This window comes from Petaurus breviceps, unplaced genomic scaffold, assembly GCF_028583685.1.
Source record: "Petaurus breviceps papuanus isolate PSGF00001 unplaced genomic scaffold, PetGlider_PUasm1.0 227, whole genome shotgun sequence".
Taxonomy (NCBI): domain Eukaryota; kingdom Metazoa; phylum Chordata; class Mammalia; order Diprotodontia; family Petauridae; genus Petaurus; species Petaurus breviceps.
The window spans coordinates 11276189-11299698 of NW_027185896.1; the positions used below are offsets into that span (position 1 = coordinate 11276189).

The 23510-nt window shown below is 46.9% G+C and overlaps 1 protein-coding gene across 4 annotated transcripts in view; it reads left to right on the forward strand.

Annotated features, from left to right (window-relative positions):
- The first annotated feature begins 12 nt into the window (after nt 1-12).
- The window catches only part of USP19 (ubiquitin specific peptidase 19), a 28446-nt gene continuing 4948 nt past the window's right edge, over nt 13-23510 (forward strand). For 2 of the 4 annotated variants that reach the window (XM_069095745.1, XM_069095741.1), the window contains exons 1-23: nt 14-158; nt 3443-3702; nt 4483-4539; nt 4748-4879; nt 5125-5258; nt 5368-5676; nt 5783-6020; nt 6250-6406; nt 6499-6570; nt 6836-6951; nt 7370-7584; nt 7677-7872; nt 7976-8109; nt 8580-8738; nt 8838-8948; nt 10483-10593; nt 10708-10809; nt 17472-17612; nt 17762-17880; nt 18137-18274; nt 18374-18702; nt 19349-19459; nt 19601-19817. In XM_069095745.1, the coding sequence (XP_068951846.1) occupies nt 3579-3702; nt 4483-4539; nt 4748-4879; nt 5125-5258; nt 5368-5676; nt 5783-6020; nt 6250-6406; nt 6499-6570; nt 6836-6951; nt 7370-7584; nt 7677-7872; nt 7976-8109; nt 8580-8738; nt 8838-8948; nt 10483-10593; nt 10708-10809; nt 17472-17612; nt 17762-17880; nt 18137-18274; nt 18374-18702; nt 19349-19459; nt 19601-19817 (3422 nt within the window). In that variant the 5' untranslated portion in view covers nt 14-158; nt 3443-3578. Of the gene's footprint in view, nt 159-373; nt 490-3442; nt 3703-4482; nt 4540-4747; nt 4880-5124; nt 5259-5367; nt 5677-5782; nt 6021-6249; nt 6407-6498; nt 6571-6835; nt 6952-7369; nt 7585-7676; nt 7873-7975; nt 8110-8579; nt 8739-8837; nt 8949-10482; nt 10594-10707; nt 10810-17471; nt 17613-17761; nt 17881-18136; nt 18275-18373; nt 18703-19348; nt 19460-19600; nt 19818-23510 lie in introns of those variants that run through there. The other 2 variants (XM_069095744.1, XM_069095742.1) reach the window with 2 other exon arrangements.

The following is a 23510-nucleotide window of genomic DNA, read 5'->3' on the forward strand; positions in this document are numbered from 1 at the left end:
GCGGCGCCGGGCGGGGGGGGGAGGGACGGGACGAGGAAGGCATAGGGAAGCGGGCGGACCGGAACCGGAACCGACGCCGACGCCGGAACCGGAACCGGGAGCGGGTTGCCAAGGGGCCCGGAGAGCCGAGAGCAGGGCTGGCGGCGGCGGCGGCCTCGGTGAGTGAGGGAGTGAGGGAGGCCCTGCCGCCTGGGGCGGAGTAGCCGGGGCCGCCCGCGGCGTTTCGCCGCGCTGCCCGCTCGCCCGCCTGCTCCGGCCCGGCCCAAGGTCACGGGAAGCCGGCCCGGGGACCCGGGAGGCCGGGAGCCCAGTACCCAGCTGGGGGGGCGGGGCCGGCTCCTCCTCCGCCGTCCCCGCCCCCTCCTCCGCCCTGGGCCGGGCCGGGGAGGAGGCGGCTCTCTCGGCCGGCGGTGGGAAGGAAAGCCGGGCGTCCTGGAGGAAGGAGGAGGGGGAAGGCGGACTCCCATCCGAAGAGACTCTAAGCACTTGGTAGGCGAAGTCAGGGCCCAGAGAGGCTTCCAGGTGGAGAGCCGAGGTCCTTCCGTGGCGTGGGCCCGCCCGGGCCTCCGCGGCCCTTAGTAACAATCACTAAAGCACACCAAGAGGGTCCGGACCTCAGCTCTGGGATCCCCTGAGGGGGGAGCCCTAGCCCCAGGCTGAGCCTGACCTGAGGCTCGGCGCCGGGGAGTTCCCTCCCCCGCCCTGTACTAATCACCTCCCCACGCCGGGTTAGAGACCTGCTTGCAGATGATCCTCTGGGTTCCTTATGAGATCCGCCTGGGGGAGGCTCCCAGCGGCTCTCTCTGCCTTCTCTGTTCGTGTTCACTTTCTCCTCCTCGTTAGGGAAAGCAGGACTAGCAGTGGTGTGTGGGAGTAGGCAGGCTCCTGGGGTGGCAGGGGAGCCCTCTTAGCAAAAGACAGCTTTCCTCAGCCTCATAGGTGGGATATTCCCTCGTGTGTGCGAAGCCCCTTCCTGAGCATTGGCGAAGATGAGGACAATTCTCAGGGATTACAAATCCAACGGGTGACAAAGATCATACAAAGTTAGCTGCGTTAAGAGGCAAACCTGTGATTAAGTATCTGGTAAAATTTAGAAGAAAAAAATGCTAAGTACTGTAATTAGGTGACAATCAGGAGAGACCTGGAGAAGGTGAGTCTGGAGCAACATTGATAGTAAGGATACAAATGGGTCGTGTCTGGAGGCGGCAGTTCTCAACCCAGATTGTCCAGCATTGGTGGTTGTTTTTTGTTTGATCAACATGAAAGATATAGTCAGTCAGCATTTAGCAACTGGCATTAAACACTGGCAGAGGAGGACAAAAATATTGTTCTTCCTGCAAAGACCTCACATTCTATTGGGGGTCCCAACATGTAAGTAAGTCTGTACATAGTAGCTAGGGAGCAGTTTCTGAGGAGGTGGAGGAGGAGGAGGGCCAGGGAGATCCCCTTTCTGGAGATAGGATTGAAGGTGAGTCTTGAATGAAGCTAAGAAGTGGTGGCAGAGCGTTCCAGTCATGGGGGGTAGCCAGTGCACTAGTCACGTCATAGGTTCCAGGCTCTTTCTGTTAGGGATGTTAGAATTAGAAGCATTAGAAAATAAGCACACCAAGGGCAGGTACTGTCTCATTTTTGTATTTGTGTCCACAGAGCCCAGCACAATGTGTGGCACATAGTAGGTACTTAGTAAATGCTTGCTGAGTGGATGAATGAACCAGGCAGATGAAGCTGATGAAGAGTAGTGCAGGAGTGGGGAGGATGTCAGCTGTTTCTGCAGAGGGTAGTAATACATGTGCCAGTGTTTCTCATGTTGTTAAGCTTGTAGTAATAAATGCCCTCCCTTTTGACTCCACCCCCTCTCCCATTTGTTGCATCTATGGATCATCAGCTTCTCCCATAATGCTAATACTTTGAAAAGAGGCAGTATAGAAGGAGGCTGAGCGATATGCACAGAAGCTGGGACCTCTCCTTTAATCAGCCTTTTGTATTGTGGTTTGAGGGGTTGGAAAGAAGGACCCCAGCTCTGCTTTGCAAAGGCTGCTTGGAGCTATCAGAACTTAATAGGAGTGGGAGAAGGAACCTCGAGGGCCCAAAGGTGATATATTGGGCTCCACATGGTTCCCTTGAAAAGGAAAAAGAGGAAGGATCTGCAAATATTATAATCTCAAGAAGTTGGAAGGAACCTCAAAGATCATCTTGTTCTACCTAGCACGAGTGCTATTGACAGTCCTGGAGATAATGGGCTGGGCAGGGGAGCAAACCTACTACTGTTCATGGAAGGAAAAGGTGCTAGTTCCTTTAGCTTGCTGCCTTATCTGCCTAGATCTCATGTAGCTTGCTGTGGTCCCTCCTTTCTCCTGTCCTCTCCCACCCCCACATCACTTCAGAAGCCCAAGAAACACTTTATGGGAAACTGGAAGAAGGCTCAGAATTAGCTGCAGAGGGAGGTGAGGTGTGTGGGCCTGGTGCTGGTGTGTTGCTTTGTTATGGGAGCTGTGTTCTGGAACTTGGAGTGGGTTTCATGCTCAGTGTCCAGGGACATTTTTTTGCACATTTGTAGCTTGGGCTCTTGCAGAATGGTGCAGGGAATGCCATGTTCATATCTGTACCTCAGCCTACCCTGCTGGTTCTACTGGCCTTTGAGATAGCACCCAGGCCTAACCACTTATTAGCAATGGAAAGTGGGCCTCCCACTCTTGCTGATAAGTTGGCATGTACTTTAGATGACTAAGCAACAGAGTGATATTGAAACAGGTTGGACCTGAGGCCTTCTTGCCCTCCCCATACCCCATTCTTTATCCCCCTCTATGGGTATGTGGAACAAGGAAGGTGGGTGTGGAGTTCTGACCAGAGTCTGAGGAGTACTCCAAATGGGAGAAATACCACATGGGTGTGGCCTGCCTTTGTCTGGCAATCTCTTTACTAGGGAGTGAAGCTGTGGCAAAGAAAGAGGGACTGGGTAACAGGCCCTAGAGCTCTTGTGGTCAGACTGGACCCAGGGTTACAGGGGCTGGAAGCTAATGTTTTCTTGCCTCTTTTCTCTGCTGTTCTTTTAGCAGCTTTTGGTATGTGCAAGGGGAGCAGATGAAGTTGGATCTGTTACCTTAATCAAACAGCCAGGGCACTGGCCAGTGTGGGAGCCATAGCCAAAAGGGCCTGCAGCTGCCTCTATCATTTACCTGCAACTCAGAATAGCCCTGTGCAAAAGCCCTACATTCATCTCTGCCCCATAGGAATGTGTGCCCTGGGCCATCATGTTCACTTGTCATGCTTGCCTATTTTATTCATTATGATTTAGATTCAAGGGAATACCAAAGGAGAGGAACTTCAAGAATGCCCCAACAAAAGCCATACAAAAGTTAGGATATTTCTCCACTTTGGTAGTTGGTATTAAAACTACCTTCTAGAACTTAGCAGTGAGTGACAGGGGCCCATTTTCCCTTAGGTCATTTGTTCCTCCCTGGAGAGTTTGGGCACAGAGAGTCGCCAAGATAGCTGGGCCAGGAAGAAAACGTCGAACCCCTGACCCAGACTCCACTACTGACCCCGGTGGATTCTGGGTGTCAAGCAAGCGGCTCAAGATGTCCGGAGGGGCTAGTGCTGCAGGCCAACGAAGATGCCCCCAGGGGCTGGAGGATGCCACCAACAAGAAGAAACAGAAGGATCGTGTGAACCAGGAGAGCAAGGATGGGGAGCCCAAAAGAGGTGGGAGCCAGATGTGGGAAGTGTTGTGTCCCCCAAAGAAGGGACCCTGGAAACTGGGCAGCTAGTGGGTTTAAGGTAGTCTTCCCCTTGCCCTTCTCCATTTTTTTTTTTTTGGAGGAAGGAAGGCAAGGCAGTTGGGGTTGAGACTTGCCCAAGGTCACACAGCTAATAAGTGTCAAGTGTCTGAGGCTAGATTTGAACTCAGGTTCTCCTGACTCCAGGGCCAGTGCTCTATTGCTGTGCCACCCAGCTGTCCCTCTTCTCCATTTATTGATCTATGAATTAGCTTCTAAGGGAGTGGTTGGTAATAGGATGGGCATTTCATTCCTCAAAATCAACCAAATCCTGGCTTCATTCCAGCGGGACAGAAAACTGGCATGATACAGTAGAAAGAATATTAGACTTAAAGTGAGGAGATTGAGCTTAAATCTCAACTATGTGACTATGGATCATTCACTATTGTTCTCTGAACCTGTCTCTTCATCTGTAAAATGAGGATAATCATCATTCCTACTGCGGCTATACCAGGGGAAAATCTGTATAAACCTTCAAGTCCTATAGAAATGCAGACAGTTGGTAACAGAGTCCCCTCCCACTAATGATACAAAGTCTACTTTGTAGTGAAGTGGAGGAAGAGAGAAGTTGTCAGTTGATCCTGAGTTTCAGGTTTTAAGGAGTGAAAAGGAGTGACTTTTGTTTCTTCTCCCCCCACGCACCCCCAGTACATGGGAGGTATTCTTCATTCCTGACCTCACCTCCCTGCCTTGCCTTTGTTTTCAGTGGCTGCTCCAGGGCTGGAAACATATCCTCTTAGTGAGGAGCAGAAACTCAAGGAAGGTGAGTGATTGAGGGAGGAAAAGTTTGTTTCCTCACTTGACCTGCACTCTGTGAATGTGCTCAGGGCCCAGGTGCAAAGAAATGGATGTGAAGAATTGCTGTGAGTGAATATACTGCCCATCTCGAGTGCAGGCAGTGTCTGGGGTAGCAATAGACCCAGCCTGGTGCTTCAGGAAACCCATGGGAGCCTCTATGATCTTATCTCTAGCTGAACTGGAACTAGATTGGAAGCAAAATGCAGATGAAGTGATTGTAAAGCTACACGTGGGGTCTGGGCCCTTGCGGATAGAAGAGATAGATGCAGCCTTCACCGATACGGACTGTGTGGTGCAGTTACCAGGTATGGCCTCCAGGCTTGGGGGAGATGTCTGTGTATCCCTGTAATGAGCACAGACTGAAGTCGGTCTTATTCCCAAGATAGGCCACTTATGTCTGTTTGCTTTCTCTTTTCCTTTTCCTTGTGCCATTTACTACCAAGAGATTTTAACTGAGAAATTAAGGGGGAGCAGAGATTGATAAAGCTCCTGAATAGGGTAAAGGGGGAGGTCTGGAAGTACAGTAGTTCCTGTTGCTTGTCCCCTTTAGATGGCCGGCAGTGGAGCTGCATCTTCTATGAGGAGATTGAAAGTTCCTGCAGCAAGGTCCAGGCCCGAAAGGGTGGTGTCCTTCAGTTATTATTGCATAAGAAGATTCCTTTTCATAACTGGCCTTCCCTCTTGGTAAGCCTTTCAACCCAGGGCCTAGAGACCTGCTACCTGAGTGAAGGGTTGGATGAGGTATCAGGAAACTCTGAGAGGAAGGCATATAATATTTAGGTGTCTTTTGCAGAAAAAGAAGCCTGTAAGCCAGGATTTAGGACCTGGAACCCATTGCAAAGAAAATGGACAAGAGCAGCCCCATAGTCTCCTGGAACCCGGGTCTAGCCCAGAAACTCAAAGAGGGAAGCAAGAGCCACGAAATCAGAAGCGAGCTCAGGGCCGAGGTGAAGCAAGCACAGGAACAGGCCCTGGAACCCAGGCAGGGCCCAGTGCCAAGCGGGCAGTGCACCTCCAGGGGGCTCCTGAGGGGGAGGCCTCCAGGAGCACTCCAGGTCCCCGAGGGGATGTCTCTCCCTCTTCAGCAGAATCCACAGTTCAGGTGAGGGGCACAGGATGGAGGAAAGTGAGTCTTTATCTTTGAGCTCTCTTTCCCCTGCACTGGGAAGTGCTTTGGGGTTAAGTCTATGATTTTTTCCCACGAACAGCCTGTTTCAGCAGAGCCTGAAGCATCTGTTGGGGGGCCACAGCAGCCATCCCTGATGGCTCATCATACTCAGCAGTCCAGTCAAGAGGAAAATCAGGCCCCTTCTCTAAATAGTACCCTGGAAGGGGAGAAGATACCCCCCCAGAATGAGTTGGTCTGCCCGACCCTACCCCAGGGTAGAGAAGGGGACCAGAACAAGGAGGAAGCTGCAACGGCAACTTTGGAAACTACAGCCGAAGGTATGGAGGTTTGACCGAGGGAGGTGTGGGCACAGGTGACTTGATATAGCGCTTGAGGAAGAGTGATGTTCATCGTGATTCTTAACTTTTGTGGGGACTCATTTGTAACCCTTAGCCTGTAGGGAACATAATTTTGACCTGAGAGGATGGGAGTAGAATTTGCTGGTGATTGTGATAGTGGTTGGGCAGAGAAAATCTGTGGCAAGTCTAATTATGGGGTTCTGCACAGAACCAGAACCCATGGTGAGCCTGACGTTTGTGAAGAATGACTCCTATGAGAAGGGTCCAGATTCAGTGGTTGTACATGTGTATGTAAAGGAGATTTGCCGAAAAACTTCTCGAGTGCTGTTTCGTGAACAAGACTTCACCCTTGTTTTCCAGACCAGGTGGGTCTATGTGGGTGATTGAGGGAGGTAGTCAGTGACAGGTAAATAAGAGGGACACAGACAGACTGCCCCTTATCTTGATGCCTTTCCAGTGACGTGAACTTTCTGCGGCTGCACCCAGACTGTGGACCACATACTATCTTCCGATGGCAGGTGAAGCTCAGGTATAGTCTCAGCCACCCCAGACACCCTGTCTTTTCAAGGTGGACTGGACTGAGGATTAATGTATCCAGAACCCCTGATTTGGCATTTTGATGAGGCTTCTAACTTCCAGCCTCACTCCTGTCTCTACCTCAGGGATTGAGGGGCTTTTGAGAGGGTGGAAGAAGCATGGGAACAGTGATATTAGAACTGGTGTTGCCTGGTACTTGGATGAGACTGGGCAGCTGAGGGGAGATCTATAGACCTCACCTTTTGTTTGTGGAACAGGAACATGATTCAACCAGAGCAGTGTGTGTATCACTTCACATCTTCACGAATTGACATCTGCCTCAGGAAGCGGCAGAATCAGCGATGGGGAGGCCTTGAGGCCCCAGCCACACGAGGTCTGCACCCCGAGCTCCCCTCGTGTCTCTCTTGCCCCTCCCACAGCCCTTCTTGGAGTCTTCTCAAGTGCTCACCCTAGGTTGCCCTTCTCTCATACTTTTCCTTCTGGCCCTTACTTCCAAGTCTGATTTCTCCTGTGTTTCCATCTTAGTTCTGTGTACTGTCATCCTTCCCACTTGGCTTACTCCGATTTTGTGTCTGCCTCTGTACTGTCTCTCCCCCATTAAATTGCCACCTTCTTTCCCTCACTTTCTCTGGTCTCCACTCATCAGGTTCTGTGACTGTTGTAAACCCTGCTCTTTGTGTCAGGCAGCTGGGGAATAGGGTCTTCCTGATCCTTGTGGATATTGTAAAAGACCTTGCTCCCCTCACCTCCATGTGCTGCTAACCACCAGCCCCCCATTCCCCCTTTTTAAGGTGCAGTGGGTGGTGCAAAGGTTGCCATGCCGACAGGCCCAACCCCCCTGGATGCAGCCCCACCTGGTGGCTCCCCTTTGGCCAGCCAGGAAGAAGCTCGCGTTGGGGAGAAGGAAAAGGTGAAGGCCCGGCCTGAAGAATCAGGACTGGACAGTGTGGCAACCCGCACACCACCGGAGCATGTGTCCCTGAAGTCAGAGCCTCCCCTTGCCTCAGTGAGTTAGGGGATCAAATGGAGTTAGGGGGCAGGTGGTAACTGCACGGCTTTGAGGTCTTCCATGCTCATCACACTGTTTACCCTTTGTAGCCCAAGCCCACTTGCATGGTCCCCCCCATGCCTCACAGCCCCATGAGCAGTGAGAGTGTGGAAGAGGAGGAGGAAGAAGAGAAGAAGGTGTGCTTGCCTGGTTTCACAGGCCTTGTCAACTTGGGCAACACCTGTTTCATGAATAGTGTCATCCAGTCTCTGTCCAATACCCGAGAGCTTCGGGACTACTTCCATGGTGAGGCCAAGCTAAGGAGAGGGGTGAGGTGTGTGGAGGCTATTGGGCCCTGTTTGCTCTGCCTCACAATCCTCCTCTCATTCTTCTGTACTGGTGCTTCTAGATCGCTCTTTTGAGGCAGAGATAAACTATAGCAATCCTCTGGGCACAGGAGGACGACTGGCCATTGGCTTTGCAGTGTTGCTTCGAGCACTGTGGAAGGGTACCCACCATGCCTTTCAGCCCTCCAAGCTGAAGGTGAGCTACCCCACGTCCTTCTGTCTCTGGCCTAGAAGTGGTCTGCCCCCCGCCCTTATTATGTAACTCATGGATGAGAATCACAAAAGACAGACAGGAGAGGTTCTGCTCTCCCAGTCATTGGTTGTTCGACTTAAGGCAAGGGCAGGTATTATCATGACTGTTTTCCCATGTAGCTTCAGTTTAGCCCTGTATGTTAGCAGTGAGATTGTGCTTATTGTCTGTTGTTAAGACACAACATGATACATGACAGAGAAGGCTGGGCTTAGAATCAGGACAATTGGGTCTGAATCTTGAGCCTGCAACTAATTAGCATTTTGACTCCAGACAAGTCCTTCCCCTGTCTGAGCCTTAGTCTTCTCATCCATAAAATGAATGGGTATAATAACTTTTGCACTGTCTCCCTCATAGGGGAGGCTTTTGTCACCCTGAAAGTAATGTAAAAATGGAGTTTGTATTTCCTTTCCTAGGCTATTGTGGCAAGCAAAGCCAGTCAGTTCACTGGCTATGCTCAGCATGACGCTCAGGAGTTCATGGCCTTCCTCTTGGATGGGCTGCATGAGGACCTGAATCGAATCCAGAGTAAACCCTACACAGAGACTGTAGACTCTGATGGACGTCCTGATGAGGTGAGGGTGCTTGGAGACAGAACTAAGAAATGAGGTGGGGGGGAGGGGTAACCTTGAGAGGCCCTATGTTTAAACTGTCTTCTCTCTGCTCCTCTCCAGGTGGTTGCTCAGGAAGCTTGGCAGCGCCACAAAATGAGGAACGACTCGTTCATTGTGGATCTGTTTCATGGACAGTACAAGTCAAAGCTTGTGTGCCCTGTGTGTTCCAAGGTAGGCAGGGTTCCCCAAAGAGCCTGGAGTAAGGGATTGGGATCAGTCTTACCTCTGTTCCCACCCCAGTGCTCACCTGCACTTGGAGGGGTAGAAAAAAATTCAGCCAGCCTGGATTTGAAGTCAAAGGACTCTTCCACTTAGGACCTGTTTAGATTTGGGCAAGTCTCCAGGCCTCACTTTGCTCCTTTGTAAAATGGGAAGCATTCACCTCTTCACAGAGGTGATGCACTCAAGGTGCAGAATGAGACAGACACTTTCAGCACAGCCAGTACAGGGATTTTTGCTTACCTATGCATATTTGATACCCTGTGGGAGACAGTGGGATGGAGACACTTAACGTTCATTAATTGAAAAAAAGTTTTAAAAGTTCTGTGGGAGTATAAAAACTGGAAAATAAGAAACATGAGAATTGTTAACTGCCTTAGATGTCATCTGACATCTAAGGTCCAGTGATCCTAAGAGATTGGAGAGATCACCATGGCTCAGTCGTCCATGAAACCTTCACAGAGAAGATGAAACAGACAAGAGTTCATAAATAATGTATAGTATTTTGACTAGGCAGAAAGAGGAAGACGTTATTAGGATGTAGAGTTAAAAGGATCCTTAAAGGTCATCTTGTCCCACCCCGTCATTTTGACAGGGGAAGAAACAGCCCTAGAGGTCCAGTGTCTTGCCTAAGTGTGTGGGTAGTAAGTACAAGCCCTGCTTCTCTGACTCCAAATCCAGGGCTCTAACCTATATTACATGTAGGTGGTAAGAACAGCAGAAGAGGCTTGGAGGCAGAAATCAGCCTGTGAGTGGGCAGGGAGGAGAATGAGGAAAGCAGGGCTGCTGGAGCAAAGGATGATAAGACAGGAAGGGCTCAAGTGGGTCCACACAGCGAGGAGTCTCCAGTGCCTGGCCCTGAGGGAGTCAACACTGCAGTGGGTTGTGAGCAGGCCATTGGAATTCTCATCCCATGCACAGGCTGTGTGTGACTTTTGAAAAGGCAGCCTACCTCTCTGCAGACTACAGGGCACCACAGTGCACTGAACACTGGGCCTCAAACACTTGTGAGCTGTGTGACCCCGGGTAAAGTGCTAACCTGCATCTGCCTCAGTTTTCTCATCTATAAAATGGGAATCATTTTAACTCCAGGGACTGCTGTGAAAATCAAATGGGATAATTGTAAAGCACTTAGCATGGTTCTTACCACTTAGTAAACACTATATAAATGTTAGCTAATATTATGATCATCTCTGGGCTTCTTTTTATCCTCTGTAAACTAAGGGAGTTTGACTAGATGACATCCTGATTCCTTTTTCTGTTGTAAATCTATTGATTCTGAGATCTTGAGTTCTTGAGTCAAGGAATGTCATTTAGGAGGAGCAGATTGGGTGTGCAAGAGAGATTGGGGAGAAGTACCCATTCTCAAGCACACAGCAACTTCTGTACTCTGGTGGACACAGCACATGAGCACACAGCAACTTCTTTGACTTGGTATAGAAGGTGAAAGTTTCTTTGTTCAGTGATACTTGTTGGGTGGTTTCAGGTCTCCATCACTTTTGACCCATTCCTGTACCTGCCTGTCCCCCTGCCTCAGAAGCAGAAAGTGCTCACTGTGTACTACTTTGCTAAGGAGCCACACAAGAAACCTGTCAAGGTGAGCAGCCCCTGTACCTCCCTGCTGGCACCCAGAGTCTTCAGCCTTCTCTCACCCCAGCCATGCTGCCTTCTGTCTCCTTTCATTCTTGACTCTAGTATTCTTTCCTTGTAGTTCCTGGTGAGCATCAGCAAAGAGAACTCCAGTGCTATGGAGGTGCTTGATTCTCTGGCCCAGAGTGTTCACGTGAAGCCTGAGAGCCTTCGGCTAGCTGAGGTTCGGCCTAAAGAAACCCCCCACCTTTTCCCAGTAACCCTTATCCCCAAGTTAACACCCCTCCCCTTCCCCCAAGGTGTTCCTTTTCTCCCTTTGAGTAATATGTTTGGATATATCCATTTCACTCTGGGTCTAGGAGCTGTGAGGTTAGCAATTTAGGATTTCCATCATGAGCATCCCTTATCTTCCTAAAACAGGATACAAACTACAACAACAGTTAAAACTATTATTTCCACAGCGGTTCTGTGAGTGAGGTATGTCACTATTATTATCCTCATTTTAGAGATAAGAAAACTGAGACTTATTGATTGTGATTTGCCCAGTCACACAGTTAATAAATGTTTAGAATCTGGAATGGAACCCAGTTCTTAGTGAATAGCACGGTTAGTGGGTATAAAGAATGGTTCCAAGGAAGAAGATAGGGGACAGGACTCTATGACTTCTGGCATGTGTAAAGAAAGAATGGAAAAAACCTCTAGTGGGACTGAATACTAGAGGAGTGGTGGTGTGGGAATGGAAGAGTGGGTATAGAAGTCAGTTCACAGAATCATAGATGCTTGCTTAGGATTGGAAGGGATCTCAGCTGCCCTACTGTACGTCCCCTATACATGAAAGGAATCCTCACTATAATTTGACAGATTCTGCTTGAAGACATCAAGTGTGATAACATTTCCCTATTCCTGGAAACTATGTCCCTTTTAATGGGCTCCAGATTGTATTCCCTTTTTGGATTGACCACATCACCCTATTGTCCCACTGAGTTTGCAGTCCCCTAAAAACCCTAGATCTTTTTCAGAATCACTTTTGTCTCTTTCTTGCTGCATCCCCCGTATTATACTTGTGGAGTTGATTTTTTTTTTTTATACTCAGGTGTAAGGTTTTACATTTATCCTTATTGAATTTCATCTTATCAAAATCACTCCAGTGCCATAGTCTAGGGGTTCTTAACTTTTTTTGTGGCATAGACCCGTTGGCAGTTTGTGAAGCCCATGGACTTCTTTTCAAAAAGCTATTTTGTGGCATATATTCATAATGGAGGGAAATATTTCAGTTAGAGATTAATGGAAATAAGATGCAATTTTTTTTTCTTATCTGAGTTCACAGATCCCCTGAAATCTATCCCCAAGGGGTCTGTTGACCTAAAAGTTAATAACTCCTGCTTTATCCTGTCCAGGACCTTTTGGGATCCTAATGCTATTATCTACTATGTAGTTGGCATACTACCAACTTTGTACCATCTGAAGATTTGGTGAGCATAATATCTATGCTTTTATTGAGGCTACCGATAAAATGTTTGATCCTTGGGTCATGCATGAAGCTTCCTGCCACATTGACATTGACATTGACAACTACTTTTTTGAGTTTGACCATCCTACCAGTTCTGAAACCATCTAATTGTATTATTGTTTCATCCATATCTCATTCTTCTCCATAAGAATAATAGGAGATATTTTATCAAAAGCTTTACTAAAATTTAGGTAATCTATCCACACCTTTCCTCTCATCTATTAACACAGTATTCTTGTTTAAAAAGGACATGAGGTTAGTCTGACATTACTTGTCCTTTATGAAGTCAGGCTGGCTCTTTATGATCAGTGCTTGCTTTTCACTTTAGATATTTGCCAGCCATCTTTATAATGATCCATCATAGAATTTTCCCAGGAATAAAAGACAAGCTTTCTAGTCTATAATTTGCATTTTTTTAAATTGGAAAATTGACCCTTTTCTAGTTTTGTGACACCTTGGCCATTTCCCATGATCATGTTAGAGGCTCCACAGTCACATCTGCCTCCACTCAGGACCTGGGAGTGTAGTTCACCTGGGCCAGGAGATTGGGATTATTTCAAGGGCAGCTTAGTGCCCTATTTTTGTCTACTAACTTGCCAATCTTGGGTATTGGTGAGCTCTCCACTGTTCTTTTCTCTCCTCTCACTAGGAAGGTTGTTTCTCTCTTGCAAAGAAAACAAAATCAGAGAAAATGAACTAAGAATTCAGTATCCTCTTCTCTCTGCTATCAGGTATAATTGGCCCATTCCCCTCATGTAAAGGTCTTGTTCGTTCTTTGATTTTCCATTTTCTCAAAAAATAGTCAGAAAATCCCCTTTTGGTGTCTTTTTTAGCTTCCCTCAACTCCATTTCTTTCTATAGGACTCTTCTATTTCTATATACTCTTCTATTCCTTTCTTGCTACTTGGCCTTGTTTCCACCTTTGAAATCCAGGTTGCTTAGAGACTTCCTTGTGCATCCACAGGGATCCATCTCTTCAGAAAAGTCCTGCATTTCCTTCTTATTGGAATTGTTTCCTTTTGTGTCTTCAGAACTTAATTCTTGAGCATCCCCTTCTTCCTAGGTCCTAGGATTCTACATGAATTGTTTGAAATATGCTTTCTTAAAGTCTATAGTCCATGTCAGTCTATGCCCTGATTTCTTCTATATCACAAATTCTCATGGAGTGGTCATTTCCTTCTATGATTTGCATAATACCCACCCCAGCAAACAGTCCTTCCTTGTTAGTGAAAAAGGATCTGAGTCAGTGGTAGCCTTTGGGATCTCTGCTGACTTCTTACTGAAGATAAACTAGTTTGTCACATGAAAGACTCCACCAGAAAATGGCAGGTCCCTTCTTAGGTCATATGCTTTCTTGGGGACCTTTATTTTTTTGGCTTTGGCTTAAGAATTTCCATGTCTGGGGTGACTAGGTGGCGCAGTGAATAGAGCACCGGCCCTGGAGTCAGGAGGATCTGAGTTCAGATCTGGCCTCAGACACTTAACACAAAAACTAGCCAAGTGACCTTGGGCAAATCACTTAACCAAAATTGCCCTCCAAAAAGCAAAAAAAAAAAAAAAAAGAATTTCCATGTCCTAGTGATAATGTATTTCAGCTTCTCCTTTCTTTTGTTTTTTGACGTGGAGCAGAGACACCCTGTTCCTATCATTATTTGCAGTACCTGCTGTGACTGATCTTGACTCTTTGGGCTTCCCAAGCCCTCCACTCATCTCCTTCAGTGCCACCCCATCTATGCCAACAGGTCTAGTATCAGGGTAATTCTGAAACGATATAGGAGAAAAAGCCCTGACTTTGAAGTCAGAGGTACCTTATTTCAGAGCTCATTTCTACTTATTTGTGTAACTTTAGGCAAATTATTTCTATTTGTTAGGTCTTGGTTTCCTCTCTTGTAAACTAAGGAAGTTGGACTAAATGATCTCCAAGGGACCTTCAGACTCTTTATATTTTAAGGATTCTGTGATCCTATGACTTCCAGTTGGTAAAAGAGAAGTTCATCAGGGGTGGCCAGGTAGCACAGCAAGTAAGAGCACCGGCTCCAGTGTTGGGATGACCTGGGGATTGAATCTGGGCTCAGACACTTAGCACCCACCCAGAAACACCTGGCTGTGTAACCTTGAGCAAGTTACTTAACCCCAATTGCTTAGGGGTGGCCAGGTGGCTCAGCGAGTAAGAGCACCGGCTCCAGTGTTGGGATGACCTGGATCAAATCCGGGCTCAGATACTTAGTACCACACCCAGAAATAACTGGCCGTGTAACCTTGAGCAAGTTACTTAACCCCAATTGCTTAAAAAATAAAAAAGTTCATTCATCTCATTCTATTGACTTTTGATTGACAGGGTCTAGGTAGCAATGGATCATTCTCAACCTTCCAGTGCCCATAAAATCCAGCTGGATAGACTGAGAAATCCAAGAATCATGGCTTATGGTTGCTGAGGACTCTTATTATGTGAATGTGATTCAGAAGAAAAGAACGTCCATTTTTTCCTTATTTGTACAGTAATAAATACCGATTTGTGTGATTAATATCACACAATCTTCTCTTCTGTCATAGTCCCATGGTAGGTCTGGAAACTTAAATTTCCTAACTTTATCTTTAGAGCAGAAAGGACATTGATAACTAGCGGGCATCCAAGTAAGGGGAGTAAAGGAAGTGGAAAATGCCATCCAAGGACTGGTGATGTTTAATTTGGAAAAGAGAAGATTTAGACTATTTGTGATCCTTGTTTTCAAATTTTTAAAAAGCTGATATATAGAAAACAGATGAGACTTATTCTGCTCAGCTTAGAAAGCAAGAATAGGAGCAATGGGTGGGAGTTTCTGGGAGGCAGATTCTGGCTCCCTATAGAAGGAAAAACTTGCTAGAATTATTTCACAGGTAGAATGAATTGGTGCTGGAAGTAGTGGGCAATTCCCTGCCACCAGATATCTTTAAGTAGAGGTGGGATATTCATTTGTTAGGGATATTATAGGAAAAATTCTTCATTAGGTATAGTTTTAACTTAAATGGTTTGTAAAGTCCCTTAGCCCTGAGATTATGTGCTTGTACCCTTAAATTTGGAAGTGGGTAGTTTTCTTTCTTATATATTACTGTTAGTCTCTCTGGTGTTTCATTTCTGAATTTGTATCTGTTCTTTTCTCATGTAAATAAACCAACGAAGACATACTGTTGTGACATGTATAGTGTGATAGGGTAGAAAGGAAAGAAGGAGAAGATCAGATAGGGATGGCCAGTTAGAGAGGCTGTGGTAGATAAGTGTAGAAAAGTATTTAGGGGTTAAAAGTCTGTTCCCAAGGACAAAGCCTGAGGTTGGAAATTAGAGATAAATGAAGGTTTAGCATTTACTGATAGTTAAAAGTCTGGCAGCCAAGGACAAAGGTACTTTGGACTGGTTCCACTAAGAAGCTGATAGATATCAGTAAGGCCTCAGTGCCAGAGCTAGATGTCCTCCATGATGACACTTCACGGAGGTTAAGAGCGGGTTGTTATATAGAGGTATCATAGGTCTAAGCTAATAGGAACTCAAGGAACTGACTCTGTGAATTATACCCCAGCTCTCTAGCAGAGTCTAGGGATAGACTGTAGGAAGGCAGACCCAGCAGCAGCATGCTATTGTCATGCTATTGAGGTGATGAGGAACATACACCAGGGTCGTGGCAGTGTCAGAGGAGACAAAGGGACAGATATAGGAGATGTTATGAAGGCAGAAATGACAAGATTTTGGCAGCTGATTGATTTATAGGACATGAGAGAAAGGAGTTGAGGATGATTTCTAGATTGTGAGTCTGAGTGACTGGGATGGTGGTACCCTTGACAGTAATAGGGAAGTTAGGAAGAGGGGAGGCTTTAAAGGGAAAAAATAACGAGTTCAATTTTGGACATGTTGAGTTAAAGATGTCTATGGGACACCTAATTTGAGATATCTGATAGACAGTTGGAGGTGTAAGACTGGAGGGTCAGAGAGGTTAAGGATGGACAGGTAGATCTGAGAATCATCTGCATAGAGATGGTAATTGAATCCATGGAAGCTGATGAGAACAAGTAAAATAGTATAGAATGAGAAGAGAAGTAAGGCCAGACCCTTTGGGGATCCTTACAGTTATTGGGTGTAACCTAGATCAATGTCTGACTACCAAAGGAGACAGAAGGTGCAGACAGCCAGGAGAACCCTGAGAGAGAAGTGAGTGCCACAGAAACCTAAAGAAAATGCTAATGGGAGCATGATGCCAGAAGTGTATTAGAGAGATGTGGAACAGAATGCTATATTTTGAAAAGTCTCTGCTTGTATCAATTATTAGTGATTCTTCCCTTCCCCCCACTTCCCCCCAAGGATTAGGTCATAATGACTTCTTGGAGGTGGGATCTGAAGTGATCTTTAAAGCCTTTGTTGGAATCCAGGTATCCTGGTGACATCATATACCATGTAACTCCACCATTTGCAAAATGAGTTTGACTTGACTCTCTCACCATGGAGTACCTTCTGTCTCCCAGTTGAGTTGGTAGGATTTAGAACTGAATCTCATCTTTGATATTTAATCCAGCTCCTTCATTTGTAGATGAGAAAATTGTGGTCCAGCGAACAGGAAGGAATTTATACAAGTTATGCAGGTTGTAAATAGAAGAGCTGAGATTCAAACCCAGGGATCACACCCCTGTCCTCTTCTGCCTTCCCACTTCATTCTGCTGTGGGAATTAGCCAGCCATAAGACGGTGCAACTTACATAGGCCCCTGATCATTTGTATGTATTAGGAGCAGTGCAAGACAGGAAGCAACTCTGTGTAGTGGGGAGTTCACTGAAGGCCCTACTAGCTGTGTAACATGGGCCAATCATTTTGCTTTCTTGAACTTCAGTTTCAACTGAGGTTCATTATCTCAACTGAGATAATGTTTGCACTACCAACCTCAGTAGATGGTTGTGGGAAGAAAATGTTTGGTGAACTTTGAAGCATTATAGACATAGAATCTACTTTTATGTTTGGGCTGCCAAAAGAATCCCAACTCTCAGCTTCAAACTAAATGAGAAATTACCAGCCAACTTTCTAATGGACAACTTGCTCCTCTTTGAGACTTCCCATTCTTTTTCTTCCTCCTCCCCACTCTTCCTCTCCCTTCTCCATCCTCTCTCCCTCTCTTTTCCCCCTCTCCTTTCTTCTCTTCTTCCTTTTCTCTCTCCTCCATTCCTGTCTTCCTACTTCCCTCCTCCTTTCTCTCCTCCCTTGCTCTTAAGTCCCTGGATTCCCTGAGTCTGAACTCCATCCTCTCCATATTTCTAGGGGCAGTCAGGGATTTGCCTTGCCCTATACCAGTAGCTTTGGGGAAAGGATGTAGGGTTGCTGAATGAAATCTTTGTGCTCTTGCCTTTGCTCTGAACCAGGTGATTAAGAACAGATTTCACCGTATATTCCTGCCATCGCACTCATTGGACACCGTCTCTCCCACTGATCTGCTCCTTTGCTTTGAAGTGCTATCCCCAGAGCTGGCCAAGGAGCGGGTGGTAGTCCTTCAGGTGCAGCAGGTTGGTTTTCCCACTCCCCAGTTAGAAGGAAAGGAAGGAAAGGGAGGGTATTAAAAATCTAATTGAAAAAAAAAAAAGGAGGATAGATTGGGACTTTGCGTCCACAAGTGGAACTGGCTGAAGATAGGGTCTTGTGTATCCTTCTCCAGCGCCCTCAGGTGCCCAGCATCCCCATTGCCAAGTGTGCTGCCTGCCAGAAGAAGCAGCAGTCTGAAGATGAGAAATTGAAGCGTTGTACCCGCTGTTACCGTGTGGGCTACTGCAACCAGTGAGGCAGCCCTCTACCCCCACCTGGCCCTCACCCAGCCCCCCTTCCATCCACTGTTAGCCTTGGTTGTCTGCACACAGGTGCCCCCGGGCCTTCCCAGAGGTGATACTTCCCACTGAGCCCAGGGCTTCTGCTTCTGTTATTCACCCAAGAGATGTCTGGGATTGGTCACATTCATTCCCCCTGAGAACTGCTCTTTTGTCTCCCCAGGTAAATGAAGGCTGAGCCACCCAGAATTGTTCTATTCTTTTTATAGGGTTTGTCAAAAGACTCATTGGCCAGATCACAAAGGCCTGTGCCGTCCAGAGAATATTGGCTTCCCCTTCTTCATCAGTGTCCCTGAGTCTCGCCTCACTTACGCTCGCCTTGCCCAGCTCCTGGAGGGCTATGCTCGGTGAGTACAACTATCCTAGCAGGGATTGGGTTGGGGGAGGTGGAGCAAGACCTTTTGGACTGATGAATTTTGAATTTTTTTCTTGAACCCTCTCTTTAGGTACTCAGTGAGCGTGTTCCAGCCACCCTTCCAATTAGGCCGTGTTTCCCCAGAACAGAGCCCCCAGGTGCTAAGCAGCTCTGCACCTCCTGTGCCCAGCACTTTGGAGGCAGGGGGTGGGGACCGGGACTTAAGACACTCACCAGAATCCCAAGTGTCCCCTACAGTGGCTGAGCTTGGTGACTCAGGTGCCTCAAGGAGCCGGGCACCCCCTGATCGGGGTTCTGTGCCCAATCTTGACACAGGCCTCTCAGAGTCAACAGTCAGCATGCCCAGCGAGGGGGGATTTTCTAAGGAGTCTGCTGGGGAGAGGTTGCTCAGGCCTGAAGGTAAGAGACTCACTCGTGAGTAAAAAGGACTGAATTCCATGGCTATGGGAGAGGAGAAATGGTTTCCTCATTTGAGAGAAGGATCTTCTTGATAACTAAAGATAAATACCACGGGTAAGCTCCAGGAGAGCTTAATGGAGGGAAGCATCACTTGGATTGCATCTCAAAGGAAAGGAAGTTAACAGATGAATTGCAGTGGGTAGGAAGAGATGGAGAAAAGAGTCTGTTTTAGACATGGGGATGATATGAAAAGGAAGGATGAGGATAGAGGTACAGCCGTTTTGGATGAAACAGAGTAAGAGCGGGATAAGTATGAATAGGTAGGTTCGACCCAAATGCTGGAAGGACTTCAATGCCAGGATCAGCAGTTTATACTTGAGGAAGTGGTGGGGAGACATTCAAGGTTTTTGAGTGAATAGGTGGCCGGTATGATAGTAATGCATTAGGAAGGTAATTCAGCTAGCCTCTGCAGGTGACTTTGAAGGGGGGAGATAAGAACACTAGCTAAGAGAAAATGGTAGCATCCTGAACTCAATTGTAGTGCAGGTTGAAAGGAGTGAGGCTGAGCCCTAATGAATCCTGGGGTCCCACAGGTAAAGCATTGGGCTGGGGGTTCTGGTTTCTGATATGGGTGATTTCTTGACAGCTGCTGTCCCAGGCTACCAGCACCCAGCTGAGGTCCTGAGTGCCCATCCACCCCCATTTTTTATCAACAAAATTGATGCCACCAATAAGGAACAAAAGCTGGAAGACAAAGGTGCCTAAGGCTTCAAAATAGACCTGGGGGTTGGGAAGAAGTTGGGGAGCAAACAAGGCCTGGATTCCTGGGGCAGACACTGTGGGTTCTGGTGAAGATAGGGAAACTAAGAAGGTATATGCAAAACTCCTCCCTCTACAGGTGAATCCCCCCTGGAACTGGGTGATGACTGCAGCCTGGCCTTGGTGTGGAAGAACAACGAACGGCTGAAGGAGTTTGTGCTCGTTGGCTCCAAAGACCTCGAGTGTGTGGAAGACCCCAGCTCGGCCAGTGAAGCAGCCAGGGCTGGTCACTTTACTCTGGAGCAATGTCTCAATCTCTTCACCAAGCCTGAGGTGCTCGCCCCAGAAGAAGCCTGGTAAGAGTGGGAAGGTATTGATGGTTTGGAAACTCCAGGCCAGAGTAACTGAACTGGAAGGGAATCTTAGAACATAAAACACAGAATGTCACAGCTGGAAAAAAACTATAGACCATAAATGGCAGAAATAGAAAGGAGCCTAGAAGAACACAGAATATGCACCAGGAGGGAACTTAAAACAGAAACATCTGGAAGAGACAGTAGAACACAGGACATTTGTATTGAAAGGGACCTTAGAACTGTCATCATGTGGAAGGGAACTTAGAAATTATTGAAACCAGTCTCTTGATTTTATAGATGAGGAAACTAAGGTCTTTTGAGGAGCTAGGACTTGCTTGGCCTTACACAGCTAGCTGGTAGTTGATCCAGAACCAGAGCCCAGGCCTCTGGAATTGTATTTGTTTTTCTGCTCCTCTGTGCTTTGAAGAGTGTTTGAATCCCCCTTCTCTAGCAAGTGTTCTGAGGGAAGGAGCTCTCTCTGGGCTGGAATACCCGAGGACACACACACACCTTGCACTACTCCCTTCAAGAATACATCCAGAGCAGCAGGTTGGCAGGGGATCTTGAGGGACATGTGACGTGCTACAGACAGCCTGGTGGTCAGAGGAAAAATGATCATTTCAAGCCATAGGAAAAAAAAATAGCTTTTCCAGGGAGATAGTTGAGGAAATAGAGAAGGTGGAGCAAAATGTATTTTAAAAAGTGAATCAGGGACGGCTAGATGGCTCAGTGAGAAGAGCACCGGCCCTGGAGTCAGGGGGACCTGAGTTCAAATGTGAGCGCAGACACTTAACTTGCTGCATGACCTTGTGCAAGTCACTTAACCCCTAATTGCCCTACCTTCTCCCCTCCAAAGGGCAAAAAAAAAAACCCAAAAAAGTGATTCATGGCATTTAGAACTAAAAGAGACCATAGAATTTTGTTGTACTAATGAGAACATTTGGGCCCAGAGAAGGGAAGGTCACAGGGCATAACAGATATGGGAGCACCTTACTTCAAGGATAGCTTCAGCAAGCCTAGACAGACCTTGGTTTTGAGCTCATCTTCTCTACTGCTCTGTGCAGTAGCACCAACCACGATTGCCCTAGTGCTTCAGAAGACAAAGCATCTCCTTCACAGCGACCTAAGGAGGGTGCGAGTTCAAGGGTCATCATGTCCATTTGAAAGATGAGGAAAGAGCCCAGAGAGGGACCTCAACTTGTGGCTGCACAGCTAATGAACTTTGGAGCCAGGACTTGAGCCAGTGTCTTCTGATTCAGCTGAACTGAAGTCATTTTAAGTTTGGAAATGCAAGGCGCATGATATACATGGTGTGGCTAGAGAATAGAGAAAGGCAGTGTGGGAGGGGGTGGAAAAGGGTGTTGGCCCAGAGATCAGGTGTTGGCTGTATCGTCACCAAGATCTACAGGTGTGATATGATGGAAAGACTTTAGTACTCACCTCTCCCAGCTGCCGGGAGAATCAAATGGGATATCAGGAATGAAGCAATGGAGCAGGCCACAAACATCCATCAAATGCTTGCTTACTGTGTGCCAGGCACTGGGCTAAGCTTAGGGCATCCAGAGACAAAACTGAGCAGACTTTACCCTCAAAGGACCCTGTTCTAATGGGCCATACGTGTAGGGCTATGCAAGATAGGTACAGAGTAGATACATGGTAACCTTGGGTGGGGGAAGCATTAGCAACAGAGGCCTCCTTAGAAAGGTGTTGCCTGAGCTCTGTCTTGAGAAAAGCCAGGGATTCTAAACTACGAGGGATAGCCATTAAAAAGGTAATGGAGCTGGAAGACGGACCCTCCATGTGTGAGGAGCAGCTCACAGGCCACAACAGCTGGATTGTAAAATGTGTGGAAGAAGAGTGATGTCTAAGAAAACAGGAACTACAGGAATGAGTTGTGTTGTAAATGACTTTCAATGCCAAGCAGGAGTGGGAATAGGAAGCCATTGGAGTTTGAGTGGGTCAAACATAGGTTTTAAGAAAATTACTTCTGCAGCTGTCTGTAGGATGGGTTTGATGGGAGAGAGACCTGGGACAGGGAAATGGGTTAGGTTTGAGGTGATGAGTGTCTGAACTAGGGTGGTGGCTATGTGAGTAGAGAGGAAATAGATATGAGAGAAATAATGAAAAATGGAAATGACAGAAGTTGGCAATTGATTGCATATGTTGAGTGAGGGAAAGAGGAGTCAAGGCGACGTGAAGGTTTCAGACTTGGGTAACTCATAGCTTCATAGTGCCTTCTTAGCAGTATTAGGGAAGTTCCCTCCTGGATGAGTTTGAAATGCTTGTGGGATTTCCAGGAGACAGTCCATGAGCTGAGATGGGGGCTTAGAGGAGAGTTAGTGTGAGGGGGAGGTATAATCTGGCACAGTCACATGGGGAGGAAAAGCAACAGAGAGAGTCACAGAAGCCAGAACTTAGGAAGAGTCGGTTAGTAGGGGGCTAGATGCTGTAGCAAGAGAAATGAACGATGACGATTGAGCAAAGGCTAGTGGGCTTCCTAATTAAGAGAACATAGTAGCTTTGCAGAGAATTTAAAATAGAGAAAAGAGGAAGCAAGGGCACCAAATGTCATGGAATTTAGCCAGGTCATGGGACTATAACTTGAGGGTATGATAGGATCAAGTGAGATTTTTTAAGGATAGCAGAGACTCAGGAGTGTTTGTAGGCATCAGAGGACCTATTAGATAAAAGATTAAATTTGCTAGAGGATGTAGATTGGGATGGAATCAAGGCTGCAGGTAGAATCAAGGGTTGGCATTGGCAGTAGGGGCCACCTTTTTCTTCCAACACTGTAGTTAAGGAAGAGATAGTGGGGGATGACGTCAGGGGATGTGAAATGAGAAGGGAAGAAGGAGCTTGAAGCCAGTGGCTGCAATTTTATTTCATTATTTTTGGTTGGAGGGTAGTGAAGTGTGAGGTGAGGTCCTTAGCTGAAAGAGTGAGAAGGGTTTTAGAGGCTGGAGAAGACAAGAGGTTTGGAACAGCCAATGTGGAGAGTGGGATAGCAGATCAATTAGGAAGTCAAAAGGATTGCCTTAAAAAAAAATTAAAATTTGAGGTGGCTATGTGGCACAGTGACGAGAGCACCGGCTCTGGAGTCAGGAGGACCTGAGTTCAAATCTGGCCTTGTACACAACACAAAACTAGCCGTGTGACCTTGGGCAAGTCACTTAACCCCAATGGCCTTACCTTCCCCCCTCCAAAAAAAAAAAGAAAGAAAAAAGATTGCCTTGCTTCAGTGAAGGACCACTTGAGATAAGGTCACCTAAATTTGTAGTGAACCCAGACAGCCTGGTTTTGTGCTTTTCTCCACTTACGTTCAGGAGCATAGAGCTAGATGTGAAGGAGGCCAAAGGTGGGAGTAATTCAGGATTGGAGCTGCATATTTTGCCCACCTTAAAGTATGCTACAAATACCACAGATGGTGACTCCTATTATATCTGCAGTATCAGCCGTCCCAGAGAAATATTATGGAAAATTTTAAGTTGTAGAAGGGAGAGTTATTTCCCCTAGGTTTTCATTTGTTTAATCAGAAGGAAAACTCTCATTTGAGTAAAGTGTTTAAGGGCAATATAGTATTGTGGAAAGAGCATTGGGCTTCTTGGGTCTTGTTTCCATGACCCTGGGCAAAGCCCCTCCTCTCTGTGGGTCTCTTTCTTCTGATGTAAAATACATGCTGTGACCCTGTGATTC